Below are 16,841 nucleotides of genomic sequence, written 5' to 3'. Positions count from 1 at the left end.
AAAAGTGGTTTTCCAACACTAACACAAGTGCGAAAAGTGGTTTTTCAACACTAACACAAGTACGAAAAGTGGTTTTTCAACACTATCACAAGTGCAAAAAGTGTTTTTTCCACACTAATACAAGTGCAAAAGTGGTTTCCTGCGCAAACACAAGTGCGAAAAGTGGTTTTTCAACACTAACACAAGTGCGAAAAGTGGTTTTTCAACACTAACACAAGTGCGAAAAGTGGTTTTTCCACACTAATACAAGTGCAAAAGTGGTTTCCTGCACCAACACAAGTGCGAAAAGTGGTTTTTCAACACTAACCCAAGTGCGAAAAGTGGTTTTTCAACACTAACACAAGTGCGAAAAGTGGTTTTTCCACACTAATAGAAGTGCAAAAGTGGTTTCCTGCACCAACACAAGTGCAAAAAGTGGTTTTTCAACACTAACACAAGTGCGAAAAGTGGTTTTTCAACACTAACACAAGTGCAAAAAGTGGTTTTTCAACACTAACACAATTGCGAAAAGTGGTTTTTCCACACTAATACAAGTGCAAAAGAGGTTTCCTGCACCAACAGAAGTGCGAAAAGTGGTTTTTCAACACTATCACAAGTGCGAAAAGTGGTTTTTCAACACTAACACAAGTGCGAAAAGTGGTTTTTCCACACTAATACAAGTGCAAAAGTGGTTTCCTGCACCAACACAAGTGCGAAAAGTGGTTTTTCAACACTAACACAAGTGCGAAAAGTGGTTTTTCAACACTATCACAAGTGCAAAAAGTGGTTTTTCAACACTATCACAAGTGCAAAAGGTGTTTTTTCCACACTAATACAAGTGCAAAAGAGGTTTCCTGCACCAACAGAAGTGCGAAAAGTGGTTTTTCAACACTAACACAAGTGCGAAAAGTGGTTTTTCAACACTAACACAATTGCGAAAAGTGGTTTTTCAACACTAACACAAGTGCCAAAAGTGGTTTTTCCACACTAATACAAGTGCAAAAGTGGTTTCCTGCACCAAGACAAGTGCGAAAAGTGGTTTTTCAACACTAACACAAGTGCAAAAAGTGGTTTTTCAACACTAACACAAGTGCGAAAAGTGTTTTTTCCACACTAATACAAGTGCAAAAGTGGTTTCCTGCACAAACACAAGTGCGAAAAGTGGTTTTTCAACACTAACACAAGTGCAAAAAGTGGTTTTTCAACACTAACACAAGTGCGAAAAGTGGTTTTTCCACACTAATACAAGTGCAAAAGTGGTTTCCTGCACCAACACAAGTGCGAAAAGTGGTTTTTCAACACTAACACAAGTGCGAAAAGTGGTTTTTCAACACTATCACAAGTGCAAAAAGTGGTTTTTCAACACTATCACAAATGCAAAAAGTGTTTTTTCCACACTAATACAAGTGCAAAAGTGGTTTCCTGCACCAACACAAGTGCGAAAAGTGGTTTTTCAACACTAAAACACTTTTTCAACACTCCCTTGCCTGACAGAGCCAAACCGCAATGCGCATCGCTCTCCCCTACTCTTCTATTGGCACCCGGTGCACCGGTCTTGGATTACAAGACGTTTTATTAATGTTTGCCTAACCTTAAACCCTCGCTATTTATTACAAAGCACCACCCTTCATATGGTGCACGTCCAAACAAGACAATCATTAAGCTGACATGTACCTGCTGATTACATCGGGATTGGGTAACTACTCGTACATGGACCATACTACTTTATACATTTCTAACTGTATTACGGTAATCTCTAAAACCCATTCCCACAACAAACATAACAGTATATTCATATTACATCCCAGTATGCAGTTACTTGGAGCGAAGCAGAAATGTCATTTCTGTCAATAAAAATGGGTAACAGTCTTGGGATGCCAGTCTCCAAGGGTAAAGCAGGACCAGAGTGCCTTTTAACACTGGGGAGATTTCCCGCCACCCTCCGCAATACAGGATCTTTCACTCTGCGGAATATTTACAAAAGAGCAAATACAGTAAATTTGCCAGGACAGATACACTGGTTATGAGGAGGAGGCCTAGTTATTGATGTTGAGTGAAAGTTGAGCAGAATCCACTTGTTTCAAAACCAGTTTGTAATGGAACTTACGGGTTTGGGAACTCGAGCTTTATCAGCAATCAAAGCTTTTAGATGCCTTGCCTGTCATCATCTGTATAATCTGGGTTAAATGTAAAGTCAGGTTATGGAAAAGTATTATTTTAGTGTTTATTATCTCAGCTACATTTGAAATTCTATTGTTGTTTTACAAGAGCATCAATATAAGAGTTAGATGGAAATATATGACATAGATGTGCATGCGATGCATTTCTGATTACATAGAGTGTGTGCAACGAGAGATTGATGATACTCTGGGCAGAGATCGCCCACCAACGCTATCCGATCGCCATCGTCTGCCCTACACAGTCGCGGTGATCAACGAAATTCAACGATTTGGGAACATCGTACCGATGAACTTGCCACATGCAACATCCACTGATGTCCATTTCCGTGGTTACTTCCTGCCAAAGGTATTTTACAAAATCCATGAAGACAACAGCTAAAGTGATCTTCATCTTCTCATTCACTTGACATCCTTGTGTATTTATTGAACCCGATTCTGTGGGATCAAAGGCACTTGAGAAAATGAAGAGCAAGGAGGGAGATAGGTGAGGGAAGTAAGGGTAAGGGAGTGAGTGAGAGAGATAGGAAGAAAAAAGAAAGAGGCAAAAGTTGGAGAAAAGGAAAAGGAGATTGCGTGGCACACATGGGGATCAAATTCCGCCATCTTACAACTTTAACAAATACATAGCCCTGTATAGTCCATGAGCCAAGTCTGAATATGAGCCTCAGAAAATAATTTGTTCAACTCCCACTCCCTCCCCCTACAGGGGTGGCAAAGGTTTGATGGGACCAAAAATGATGGTACGGAAAGCCTTTCAGGAATTCAGATCAAAAGTTCCCGTTCCTCCGAGTGGAACTAAACTTTTGGGTGTAACTTTTACATGACAGCCATTAGTCAGTGACTCAAAAGTTGCGTAAATAAACATACTGTCATGTCTGAAGCTCCGTTAACACATTACCCTCAGCGCTGGGACCTTTAGTCTGTCATATGGCCATATGGTCATATGGCCCATATGACCATACTGTCATATGGTCATATGGCCCACACGGTCTTTTATTGCAATGCGTTAAATAAATGCTACAACTGTATCATCCCCAAGGATTGGGCCGAAATGGATGGCAAACACACACAAAAAGCAGATGGCTCAAACACGTTTTATTATCTTTTAAAGGATTTATTTTGTATATATACTTGACAAAAAAAGAAACGCAAGTTTTTATGTCAAACCCTACCCTACCCTAACCCTAACCCTAACAACTTGGCAAAAAAAGAAACGCAAGTTTTTATGTCAAACCCTACCATAACCCTAACTCGAACTCTAACCCTAACAACTAACAACCCTAACAACTAACAACAACCCTAACAACAACCCTAACAACAACCCTAACCCTTACCCGAACCCTAACCCTAACCCTAACAACTTGGCAAAAAAAGAAACGCAAGTTTTTATGTCAAACCCTACCATAACCCTAACCCTAACAACTTGGCAAAAACAGAAACGCAAGTTTTTATGTCAAACCCTACCATAACCCTAACTCGAACTCTAACCCTAACAACTAACAACAACCCTAACAACAACCCTAACAACAACCCTTACCCTAACCCTTATCCTAACCCTAACAACCCCAACCGTAACCCTAACAACTAACCCCAACAACTACCGTAACCCTATCCTACCCTACCCTAAACCTACCCTAACCCTACCCTAACCCTACCCTACCCTAACCCTACCCTAACAACTCGTGGCATTGTCGTCTGCTGAGTGAATTCGGTTCTAGCCTCCATCGACCACAGACCTCCACAGAAACATCAACATTCTTATGCAATTTAGCCGTGGAAGCCACAGTAAGTGATTGTTTGAAAATCCATTCAACCCCCATTGTGGTGGTTCAGTGAGGCATGACGCTCAAGAAATGTGGTTGAAAATACAGGTGCTTAAAATGGTATTACAAATCTTTGTCATTGATAATTTGTGCACAACAATGCACATTAAAAACATACGTCTTATCAACTTGCGTTTCTTTTTTTGCCAAGTATAAAAAGTATGGTGCGATTTGACGGGTAGGGGCGGAGGGCCTCTGGTTTTTCCCCTGGCTCTGGTTTTTTTTATATACCTGGCAGTGCACTTGAAATTGCCATCCCTGGGGGGGATAAATTTTCACATTTGACATTTAAAAGTGATAGATGTACACTGTATTCTTTTTGAGCACAGACTCATTTTAAAAGCTTGTTCCAACCACACAAACAGTATAATAAGATCGGCAGGACATCATTGCTTCGGATATGAAATCTTTCCTCTTCTCCAATGGCTTGATCTCTGATCATCAATTTGGTTTCAGACCAGGTCACTCTTCTCTGGACATGCTGCTTCTGCTGTCTCAACAATGGATGGAGGTCCTCAATGCCAAACAGGAAATCAGAGCTGTCTCCCTTGACATATCACGTGCCTTCGATACGGTCTGGCACCCAGCTCTGCTCACCAAACTCTCCTCCTATGGTATCCATGGAAATCTCCATGCATGGCTTGCGGACTTCCTCTCTGGTCGTAGTCAACGTGTGGCCCTGAATGGATTTCTCTCATCTCCCCTTCCTGTTCAGGCTGGAGTTCCCCAAGGCAGTGTGCTGGGCCCTGTGCTTTTTCTGGTCTTTATCAATGATCTCTCCGACTCTCTGGAAAATCCTCTGTATCTCTTTGCTGATGACTCCACTCTCTGCCGCTCCATTCCTCTTCCCTCAGATCGGCAGTCTGCAGCCTCCTCACTCTCTGAAGACCTGGACAAAATCACAGACTGGTCAAACATGTGGAACATGTCTTTCAATTCTGACAAATCTCACACTCTTACTATGTCTCTCCGAAAAGATCGACTGGACAACCCTCCCATCTACTTTCTCAACAATCCTCTCCAAGAAGTTCTGTCGCTCAAGCTTTTGGGTCTCTCCATCTGCCATGATCTTTCTTGGGAAAACCACATTTCCAAGCTGGCCTCCAAAGCCAGTCGCCGACTGGGCATCCTCCGTCGTGCGAAGTCCTTCCTAGGCACACCTGAGCTCCTCACCACATACAAGGCTTTCATCCGCAGCTCAATGGAATACTGTTCTCCCCTATGGGCTGGTGCTCCTGCCTCACACCTGGCTCGGCTTCACGCTGTTGAATCCAAAGCTTTCAGAATCATTGGAATCTCCCGCGATGAAGCTATCTCTGAGGGCCTTTCACTCACTCACCGCAGGCAGGTAGGTGGTCTTTCTGTCTTCTACCGACTCCTCTCCGGCCTTGCTCCCCCAGCTCTCTCTGTGCTCTGTCCCCCAAATATTCCTACAGGTCGCACAAGATCTGCCAGCCACCCTCTGATGGTTAAACTGCCGAAATCTCGGCTCTCTGCTCACCTTCACTCTTTCATGCCTCTTTTCTCCCGCCTCTGGAACAAACTCCCACACTCACTTCAATCACACTCCTCCCTCCAGGTCTTCAAAACAGCTGTTCACCACCATCTCTTATCTTCCCCCATTCAAAACCTTGATCTTTTCTACCCCCACTAATTCACCCCAGATCCACCTTGTTTGAAATTCCAACTTCTTTCCTGGAAGTCTTGGCAGTGTCCATATGTTTTATACCTCTCCCACCCCCCCCCCCCCCCCTTCCCATGCCTCCCCCCCAAAGCCCTCTCCCTCCTACAGTTCTCTCGATGTCTCCATGTCTCTCGGTCCCTGCTCTCAAATGTTGTGTTTGTGTCCTTCCCCCTCTCTCCCCATCTTGTCTACCGCTCCCGATGTTATTTGTTTTGTGTGTCTGTTTGTCTTTCTGTGTGATTAATGTTCGCTCTTGCACGAGTCTCGATCTTGTATACAAAAAAAAAAAAAAAAAAAAAATGGTAAACTTGATTTGACCGGACCAAAGTTTCGTTTCACTGGAGTGTGTGTTGTTGTGTGTGTGATCTGGGTTTGATTCCAACTATAAACTGTCAGGTTGGTATTTCTCAGCTTGATCATTGCACCACAAACTGCGCTCTGAGCTCTCCCCCGAAACAAATGATAGGTCAGGTATCCCGTCTACTCCCCGAAACAAATGATAGGTCAGGTATCCCGTCTACTAACTTATTCGTGAAGGTTAAAAAAAATCCCATGGTATCTTTCACTTACGAGTAGGTAAGTCATTGCAGGCACCTTAGAATCAATTATAACATTTCTGTCACCCACACTTGAATATCAGACTTGGCCAGCCAGTTCGTGAAAGACTCGGATCAAAAACTTTCCTTGGCAGGCCCACAATAAGGTGTGAATATTTGGACCGTTAAAGACATCCTCGTAGTGTCTCATGGAGCATAAGAAGTGAACAATACATTTACTCATTTTCTCCCTTGACAGGGAACCTTCATCATACCGCTCCTGTCATCAATACTACGAGACAAGGCGCAGTGGGAGAAGCCATATGAGTTTTATCCGAAGCACTTCCTTGACAACAATGGCTGCCTTCGAAAACGTGATGCTTTCCTGCCTTTCTCTCTCGGTATGAATGATTTGTATACGGGAGGCACAGCTGTTGGGAGAGAATGTCATTGCCATGTGCTCAAAATGTAAAAGGATGCAGGGATGGGATGCCAAAAAGAATGTAAACAAGGGAGGGATGCTCACAAGAGATTATAATGTGAAACCATCCCGGCATCTTTCTTTGAATAATGGTTGTTGCCTGTCCATCCCTCCATCCATTTGCAATGATAGTAAATGTTGATGGTTTCCATCTACAAATTTAACTGGTGATACATTAAACAGTATGTTAACACACACACACACACACACACACACACACACACACACACACACACATACACACACACACTGGGGGTATTGTTTGTGGTTATTTTGAACCAAAATCGAAAGAAAGATTTGTTGTACATTTTCAGGCACAAACATTTTTCAAAGAAAGTTCGTTTTTTGTTCGTGGTTCGGTTCGTTTTTTATCCAATATGGCTGCCACACCAAGTGACTGATGATGTCATAGTTAGCACACTATCTGCGGCAAGTTTAGTAGATGGTGTCTGTGAAATTTAGCATCGATCAGGAAAGCGGTTTTATAGAGAATTTTTAAAACGATTTTCCTTCATGCCGGTATGGCTGCCAGACCACGTGACCGATGATGTTTTAGTGATCAATCGTGTATCCCCATGGGAAGTCGATGACACCGTTAAAGTTTCGCATCAATAGGTTTGGGAGGAGAAGATTTTTAAAGGGTTTCGCTAAAATCGAATGTGGCTGCCAAACCATGTCATCAATGACATCACAGTTGGGGAATCTTGTTCCTCATGGATAGTCGATCAAACCTGTAATGTTTCGCCTCAAACTGTTCAGCCATTTCAGAGCTGAAGATGATTTAAAGTTGTTGTTGTTTTTTCAAAAAAAAATTGCTGCCTTACCACATGACCCAATGACGTCATAAATTTAACTCTCTCGGCCAATTTATTGTTAGATGACCCTCAAAACTTTTGAAGAGGTTCCAGAGAAGAAGATGTCCAAAGTTTTACCATTTTTCCAACATGGCTGCCAAACAACATGACCTATGACATCATAGTTATGATCAAAACAATTCTGCAGCAGAAGTCACTCCGTTTGTTAAAGTTTCGTGTCAATCACTCAAACAGATGTGGATAAAACAAATTTAAAAGTGAATAAACAGTGAAAATGTCAGTGGAAGAACAATAAAAAATATGGGCAATACACCTGGGCACTCACCTGGTAGAATAAAGCAGTATACTACACCAAATATAGGTATTTTAAACAGTATCACGGTATTGCAAATCAATTTCATGGAGTGCGAGGAGACAGGGCAGCATATAGAATCGTACTAACGCAATCATAAGACTTTAAACAAACCAAAATATATATTTGGGGGGTGCGACCCTGCCTTTCTCCCCTGTAGACTCCCTTAGACCCCGATTTTTGTAATGCCATGAACAAACTTTGGTACATCACGGGTGATGAAGGTTGTGATCAGGTTTCATCAAAATTGTTGTGTGTGTAGTTGAAAGCAAATACCTATTATGTGTTGTGTGTGTGGTTTATGAGACGAAAGCAAATAACAATTTTTTTGTGGGGGGGTCAAACTTGAATGCACTTTGACCCCCTTAGAGCCCGATTTGTTTTTATTGCCGTGAACAAACTTGAGTTGCAACATACGAAATATCATTTTAGCCAAGTTTGGTCACAATCCTATTAGCATTTTCGGAGAAGATGGTGTATGTGTTTACGGACTAACGGACGGACTGATGACGCAACGTCCCATATGCTCCAGGTCAGCTAAAAAAAAGCAGTCGTCTGTGGAGGATTTCATATCCACTTTTTTTGGACAACATGGTTAAAATACATAATTGACCAACCCCAAATGACCGTTTTGTAATTAGGGTACCAGAAGGAACCCTATTATTTTTGTTCAGATTATTAACTCACCTGGAACGTAGTTCTGGGGAGCTTATGGGCGCATCGTCCGTCCGTCTTCTGCCCACAACCTCCATCATCCGTGATGTACCAAAGTTTGTTAAAGACATTAAAAAAAATCGAGGTCTAGGGAGGTTTACTGGGGGTGATGCCCCCAAAATAGTTTTTTTTTGTCTTATGATTACGTTAGTATGATTCTACATGCTGCCCTGTCTTCTAGCAACCATTGAAACAAAAATAAAAATTTGCTTAAAATACCATTAAAACCATTGCAGCCTGTTCCAAAGCAAGGCGTTTTTTAGCATGCATAAACAATACTTAAGACCCCGGTGAGTGATAGTGAGGTGACCAAGGATAAACCTGTTTGTTTTGATTTAATAATTTAGTTAATTTTCTTCAAAAGTTGTGTTTTAATTTACCCAGACACCTAGTTTTAATTTAGACACTCCCTTGGAGTTCTGTTAGTATGCATGCAAAGTTTCAGATTGCTATGTTTAATGGCTTTGGAGTTACTAGGGCATGCCCGTACTATATATAAGCTAGGACGTGCCCGTACGTGGGTGCCCGTTCCTTGCAAAAAAAAAAAAAACTGCAAAAAAAAAAAAAACTGCAAAAAAAAAACAATGGTTTGGTCCATTCGCAACGACCACAGAACCCCCCCCCTCTATTTACATGAATGGTTTGGTCCATTCGCAAAGCCAAAGCGAACGACCACAGAACCCCCCCCCCCCCCCCTCTATTTACATGAATGGTTTGGTCCATTCGCAAAGCCAAAGCGAACGACCACAGAACCCCCCCCCCCCCCTCTATTTACATGAATGGTTTGGTCCATTCGCAACGGCAAAGCGAACGGCGAACGGCTAAATCGCCATAGCTCGGTAAGTACTTGTCCGATTAATTTCAAACCTTGAAAAGGCACATCCTCGGGTCCCCAGCAATATACCTGGCAAGTTTCAAGTATATCGGACCGGTAGTTGTCGAGAAACAGCGGTCACAGACAAACGTACAGACGTACAGACGTACAGACGTACAAACGTACAAACGTACAAACGTACAGAGATTACTGGAATTATAGATAGACTAGGGCATTGCCCGTACTATATCTATATCTAAAATTATATCCCCCCCCCCTCTATTTACATGAAATGGTTTGGTCCAAAGCGAACGGCTTGCGAGTGGTGACAATCCCCCCCCTCTATTTACATGCAATGGTTTGGTCCAAAGCGAACGGCTTCCGGAGTTTGGTAAAGAAATCGCCATCGCGTGCACAAACGCGCAGGAAAGCGAATGAATCGCAAATTCGTTTTTATTAGTTGTAAAACATAGTTTAACGCCAACATAGTTTGCAAACGTGAAATAAATGAATACGCTCTCAAATGTGCCATCCGAGGCAGAGTGTGCCCGCCACGTTCGGCACACGCGATCGTTCGCTGCTCTCTGATTGGTTGAATCGTTTTTTGGACATAGCTCGGTAAGTAATTGTCCGATTAATATGAAACCTTGAAAAGGCACATCCTCGGGTCCCCAGCAATATACCTGGCAAGTTAAAAGTATATCGGACCCGTGGTTGTCGAGAAACAGCGGTCACAGACAAACAAACGTACAGACAGACAGAGATTACTGGAATTATAGATAGACTAGGGCATGCCCGTACTATATCTATATCTAAAATTATATCCCCCCCCTCTATTTACATGAAATGGTTTGGTCCAAAGCGAACGGCTTGCGAGTGGTGACAATCCCCCCCCTCTATTTACATGCAATGGTTTGGTCCAAAGCGAACGGCTTCCGGAGTTTGGTAAAGAAATCGCCATCGCGTGCACAAACGCGCAGGAAAGCGAATGAATCGCAAATTCGTTTTTATTAGTTGTAAAACATAGTTTAACGCCAACATAGTTTGCAAACGTGAAATAAATGAATACGCTCTCAAATGTGCCATCCGAGGCAGAGTGTGCCCGCCACGTTCGGCACACGCGATCGTTCGCTGCTCTCTGATTGGTTGAATCGTTTTTTGGACATAGCTCGGAAAGTAATTGTCCGATTAATATGAAACCTTGAAAAGGCACATCCTCGGGTCCCCAGCAATATACCTGGCAAGTTAAAAGTATATCGGACCCGTGGTTGTCGAGAAACAGCGGTCACAGACAAACAAACAAACGTACAGACGTACAGACAGACAGACAGAGATTACTGGAATTATAGATAGATGGAGGAGACACACACACAAACACACACTAACTGACACACCTTCTCTTTTATTATCATAGCTTTTTGGTCCCAATTATATCAATTTTTTCTTCTTCTTGCAGGACGACGTGCCTGCCTCGGTGAGAGCCTTGCACGTTCGGAGCTCTTTCTCTTCTTCACAGCGCTTCTGCAGCGATTCACATTCAAACCAGCTCTTGGATCTACACTTCCTGATTTAACCCCATGCTTTGGCATTACAATAGGCCCCAAACCGTACAAACTGTGCGCTGTGATACGTTAAGAGACACCACACTTTAGAACCAATGTATGAAAACTTCACGAAACACATGGTAGTTTTGTTTGTGTAGGATAGTGATTATGCAATGTATGCTGCGTGGCCAAAAACAATTAAATGCAATATATGAAAAATAAGCCATAGTGAACAATGTAGTCTAGCCTTTGGTGGTCATGTGATCTAATTGACATTTGTAAACGATGTGAGATGATTATGCAATTAATAAAAACAATCATGTATATAGGAGAGCAGAAGGATCTTATACTTCACAAGGGGAATTAAGTTGGGTGCCCATTCTTAGTCCTCCAAAGAGTAGCTGGATTTGTTATTAGGTCCATCTTCGGTGTGTCCTGGAATTTGCAGAAAGTCACATCTGGAACTTAAAGATGTGTGCAACGTTCTATGACATATCTAGTTACCTCATTCATTTCGCCCTCAAAATCAAGATCGACATCTCTGCCTTTGTCTATTTGTGACCATAGAGCTTTAATCTCAGTCTGAAAAGACTTGAGTACCACACAGATGCCTCCAAGTTCTGGAGGTGATGTGTTGGTATAATTTATGCACATTATGTCAGCGTCATGTCATAGGGTGAGTGTGCTTCTTTAGTTAAATTTAATGTTCCTGACTGCAAACCTCTTAATTGTTGATGAGCAGGGCAGAGACAATGTGTCAGCGTGGCAGGCTACACTTGTTGCTAACAGGTTGTGCAGCAATTGCTGGGGCGAGACTCAATCTGTGCCTTGCTTCCTCGTCAAGTTAGGGGGTTCAACCTGTGTATACACACACGCGCGCCACTACCTCTCTGTGGCTTTGCTCCTTAGGCATGGCCACATCTTTCAAGTTACAAACTTCAGACTCTGAGTACAAATACAAGTTTGTGTGGGGTGGGGTGGGGTGGGGTGGGGGTGGGGCGTAAATTCTCTATGTAAATGTGTACCGTGTAGCGCCACCATTACAATTTCCTTTTTTACCTGGGCAACGCTGAGGTTAAAGCACTATTCTCAGGGGAATTTCACAATTTTTTGCCGGCAACGGACACTGCTAGGGAATTTTATACAACGCCGGGTGCTTCAGCTAGTGGTGGATAAAATCAAACATTCAATTTTGGACAAGGACATTTAACAAAGTGTCCAAATATCTTTAAAGTCTTGTTACTTGTTGCACGTAGTTCAGTTTATATCAGTCTTCATCCCATATATTATGGCAAAGCTTTCATTGTAAGTTTACCTCTTTAATTGCTTTGTACTCTGTTTGCTAATTGAACACGTACCGCTATCATTACAAATTGGATAATATTCTTCCTGATGAGATTCATCAGCTTGTTGTAGGTCGAGCAAGTATATTTCAAATGACCAATTATAATCTATATTATATAATCAATAACTGAAGTGATATTACCATATGAACTGCATACACTACCTTGTTTATGAAAGCGAATCTTAAATGTGGCCCTAAATGTTGTAATATTGGTGGAAATTGATTCTGTCATTGTACTTTGAAAATACAGAACATGTGGAACATAATGCATTGCTATTTGTATCAAAATGTCAAGTCTCACTAAATGTGTGAGATATCTTCGAGTTGGGCAATTGTTTAACTTTTTTTCTTGTCTCTCTGAAGGTCTTCATCATTATTATCCATATCCTGTATTGTATTTCTCACGCTCGCATAAAATCTTCATATTTGACCACACTATCGGCTATATTTGACCATTTATTATCCATACAAGATCGAAAATCAGATGTCTTGGTATCTTGAAGGCCCAAAAGTTAAACAAGCTTTTGCAATGCAAGCCATTTATGATCAACTTCCCAGGTACCCGTCTCTGACGGGTTCGTATATGTCTCACCTCAAATGAGCAATTTTTTGGAGTATGTATTGGTAGAAAACGGGAATTCAGCATAAAAATTCAGTGAGCAGACATTGCGGTGGGGCTAGCTGGTAACCTGGCAACCTCGTTCCAATCCATTCATGTTGTACCTCCAAAATACTGTGTGGGATCGAGGGTGAAATTGTGGAAGCTTGGCTGAGAAACTGATTGAGGCATTTTTTGAGCCTACCACCTGACCGAAGATCACCAGAGTTCTTACCACACCAACCAACCACCACCATGCACCTATCCCTCGCCACATCGCTTATTCAGCCGCAGCCCGGTTACTCACTCCGTACTCCCTACAGCTTTGCTTGGGCAATTTCCATTCGGTATTTTTCATAGTATTTAATTCTGGTTTCTCATTCGAAGATCCATAGAGCAGCAGTTTTAGTTTCACTTTCCAACATTAGTTTCCCATTGCAATATCACTTGTTCTTTTATTTTATTTTATATATATAAGATCGAGGTTCGTGTAAGAGCTAACATTAATCACGTAGAAACAAACTGACACATAAAGCATATGATAAAGGGAGCGGGAGACAAGATGGGGAGAGACGGAAGCACACAAGTACAACAGTAGAGAACAGGGACTTCGGGAGATCTGTGGGAGGGAGAGGGCATGGGGGGCATTGGAAGGGGGGGGGGGGGTGGGAGAGGTAAAAAAAACAAAAAACACATGGACACTGCGAGGACTTCCAGGAAAGAAGTCGGTATTTCAAAGAAGTGGATCTGTGATGAATTAACGGGGGTAGAGAAGGTCACGATTTTGGATGGGGGAAGACAAGAGATGGTGGTGAACAGCTGTTTTAAAGACCTGGAGGGAGGAGTGGGACTGAAGAGAGTGAGGGTGGGAGTTTGTTCCAGAGGCGGGAGAAAAGAGGAATGAAAGAGTGAAGGTGAGCAGAGAGTCTTGATTTTGGCAGTTTAACCATAAGAGGGTTGCTGGCAGATCTTGTGCGACCTGTAGGAATATATGGGGAACAGAGCACAGACAGAGCTGGGGGAGCTAGGCCAGAGAGGAGTCTGTAGAAGACAGAAAGACCACCAACCTGCCTGCGGTGAGTGTGTGAAAGGCCCTCGGAATAAGCTTCATTGTGGGAGATTCCAATGATTCTGAAAGCTTTGGTTTCAACAGTGTGAAGCCGAGATAGGTGTGAGGCAGGAGCACCAGCCCAGAGGGGAGAGCAGTATTCCATTGAGCTGCCGATGAAAGCCTTGTATGTGGTGAGGAGCTCAGGTGTACCAAGGAAGGACTTGGCACGATGGCAGATGCCCAGTTGGCGACTGGGTTTGGAGGCCAGCTTGGAAATGTGGTTTTCCCAGGAAAGATCATGGCAGATAGTTTAGACCCAAAAGCTTGAGTGACAGAACTTCTTGGAAAGGATTGTTCAGAAAGTAGGTGGGATGGTTGTGCATTCGGTCTTTTCGGAGAGACAGTGAGAGTGTGAGATTTGTCAGGATTGAAAGACATGTTCGACTTGTTTGACCAGTTTGTGATTTTGTCCTGGTCTGCAAAGAGTGAGGAGGCTGCACACTGCCGATTTGAGGAATGAGGTATGGAGGGATAGAGAGTAGCGTCATCAGCAAAGAGATAGAGAGGATTTTCCAGAGAATCGGAGAGATCAGTGATGAAGACCAGAAAAAGCACAGGGCCCAGAACACTGCCTTGGGGAACTCCAGCCTGAACAGGAAGGGGAGATGAGAGAAATCCATTCAGGGCCACACGTTGACTATGACCAGAGAGGAAGTCCGCAAGCCATGCATGGAGATTTCCATGGATACCATTGGAGGAGAGTTTGGTGAGCAGAGTGGGGTGCCAGACCGTATCAAAGACACGTGATATATCAAGGGAGACAGCTCTGATTTCCTGTTTAACATTGAGGACCTCTATCCATTGTTGAGATAGCAGAAGCAGCATGTGCAGAGTACAGTGACCTGGTCTGAAACCAAATTTATGATCAGAGATCAAGCCATTGGAGAAGAGGAAGGATTTGATATTTGAAACAATGATGGATTCAATTATTTTGCTGATAATTGGGAGCAGGCTGATTAGTCTGTAGTTGCAACGATCTGTTTTGCACATTTTTTGTGTAAAGCAGAAATAATGGCTGATTTCCAAGCTGATGGCAGATGACCTTGAGCAAAAGAGAGGGTGAAGAGAACAGAGAGGCAGTGAGATAGAGCGGCAGAGCAGGATTTTAGGACCTGTGGGCTGATGCCTCTGGTCCATTTGCAGAATCAGAATCGAGGTTTGACAAAAACTTATCCACCTTGTCAGGAGAGAAGGAGACTGAGTCCAGGACCAGCTGGATTCGACTGGGTAAGGTGGGTATAGAGAGAGATGGGTTTGGGACACAAGATTTGGAGGCAAATACAGAGTTGAGTCATTCAGCTTTTTCACGTGCGGAGTCAGATGTGTAGCCATTTGAGGTAAGGGACGGGATGGAGGGGGAACAAACACCAGAAACAGATTTGACCAGATGCCACTAGGATTTTGAAGACGGAGACAGGTTTGAGAGTTCAGTCTTGAGAGTAGAGAGATAGTTTCCTGGCTCTCCTGAGGGTAGACACACATTTGTTCCGAGCTTTGTGAAAGACAATGAGATTGCCTTTTTGAGGCCATTATATATATATATATATATATATATATATATATATATATATATATATATATATATATATATATATATATATAAGTCAGGTCGCAGATTTGTTACTGCTTAATGCTCTGTTATAGATGTCGTTTGACTAATATGTTATGTTATAAATGCTGTTTAAAAATGCTATTTCATAAGTTAATAAAGGGTTTTCGCCTTGCTATAGTTTAAAATGAGAAAATACTCGCTTCATCTGTGCTGAACAGATGGCCTCGTTGTATACGTGCGCCCCTTGAAGGCTAGATAAGCCTAGTTGTAAACTCTCTCCCTTCTCCGCAGACGGCACCTCGAGCCGCGGGCAGGAAAACGGATTATATGCGCGTGGAATGTGAAACTTTACGTAGGATGCTTGGATCGTAGACATAAACCTTTTCTAAACTGTTAAAACATTAACTATATTTTGTATAATCACAGTGACGCTTGAGTTACGATAAATATGCTTTGAATTTAAGTTTAAATGAGAAATGTGAACTGGAAGGTACATTCAACACCTGGAACTCATCAGAACGCCCTCATACACTTTATGGTCTTATCAGGACCAAGAATGCAATCCCCCTTCGGTGAGTTATATTTTCTGTCACCTCGGAGCCTTGAAACCACATCTGGTCCGGATCCTGACGGTGCGTGCTTCACTCCCCCAAAATGAAAGGACGGATGATGGTGGGGGCTCGGCAGTTCCTTTGTCCTCTCGGAGATCCTCTGATAAAGCGTGTCCCTATATAACTGAACTGTGAATCAATGTGTTTTCAGGAAGGTGGACATGGCATGACGGTCATTCGTGCTGTAGACGTCTCCGTTTCCTCCAGATCTGTATTAATTGGTATTTAATAAAGATTCGTCATTCTCAATCTGTTGGTGAACTTCTGTTACGATCAAGGAGTTTGTTCCCGACATTTTTATGGTGCCGTGACTCGGATTGCAGCAGAGCAGGGACAAGAGAAGTGGACCCTGAACGACCGGAGGGAGGCTGACTGAGGCCGGCGCCGGCACGCTGATTTGTTTTAAGGTGAGCATTGTCTTATATTAAAGGGCTACTTTTCCAAATTCGAACCTCCCTCCCTCGAGCGGGCTCAGTCCGTTTCCTTGTCATCTGCACTGCCTGCTCTCCGAACAAAAATTGTAAGTAAAGGCTAATTACCAGCCTTAGAATGACGAGCCTTTGTTAAATTCACCAGGATAACGTTAAGAGGGTAACGGGTAACGCTAAGGATAACGTTACAGTTAGCAAGGAGGAGGGGGAAATGTGAGGTCGGACAGCCATAAAGCTGCGCCGGTGGCCAAGAACTTTCCAGGAAGGATCA

General features: G+C 42.9%; 2 protein-coding genes across 2 annotated transcripts in view; both read left to right on the top strand.

The window, feature by feature from the left end:
- The window catches only part of LOC144888245 (cytochrome P450 2C23-like), a 799,004-nt gene that overhangs the window by 334,446 nt on the left and 447,717 nt on the right, over nt 1-16,841 (top strand). The window lies entirely within an intron of this gene.
- LOC144894008 (cytochrome P450 2D20-like) lies at nt 2,272-12,590 on the top strand. Its single transcript, XM_078785474.1, has 3 exons — nt 2,272-2,505; nt 6,462-6,603; nt 10,835-12,590. The coding sequence occupies exons 1-3, from the start codon at nt 2,287-2,289 to the stop codon at nt 11,011-11,013; spliced, it is 540 nt and encodes a 179-aa protein (XP_078641600.1). The 5' UTR covers nt 2,272-2,286; the 3' UTR covers nt 11,014-12,590.

The sequence above is a fragment of the Myxine glutinosa genome, chromosome 10 (genome assembly GCF_964187855.1).
Source record: "Myxine glutinosa chromosome 10, kmMyxGlut1.1, whole genome shotgun sequence".
In the NCBI taxonomy this organism is placed as follows: Eukaryota; Metazoa; Chordata; class Myxini; order Myxiniformes; family Myxinidae; genus Myxine; species Myxine glutinosa.
Note: the sequence above shows the minus strand (reverse complement) of the source record. Positions and strands in the feature narration are given on the sequence as shown.

Bases quoted from the DNA above. Each gene is read 5' to 3' on its own strand.
- LOC144894008 (XM_078785474.1), top strand. From the start codon at position 2,287: ATGTGCATGCGATGCATTTCTGATTACATAGAGTGTGTGCAACGAGAG. The intron at 2,506-6,461 runs GTATTTTACAAA...CTCCCTTGACAG, and splicing joins GTGGTTACTTCCTGCCAAAG to GGAACCTTCATCATACCGCT. The intron at 6,604-10,834 runs GTATGAATGATT...TTCTTCTTGCAG, and splicing joins TTTCCTGCCTTTCTCTCTCG to GACGACGTGCCTGCCTCGGT.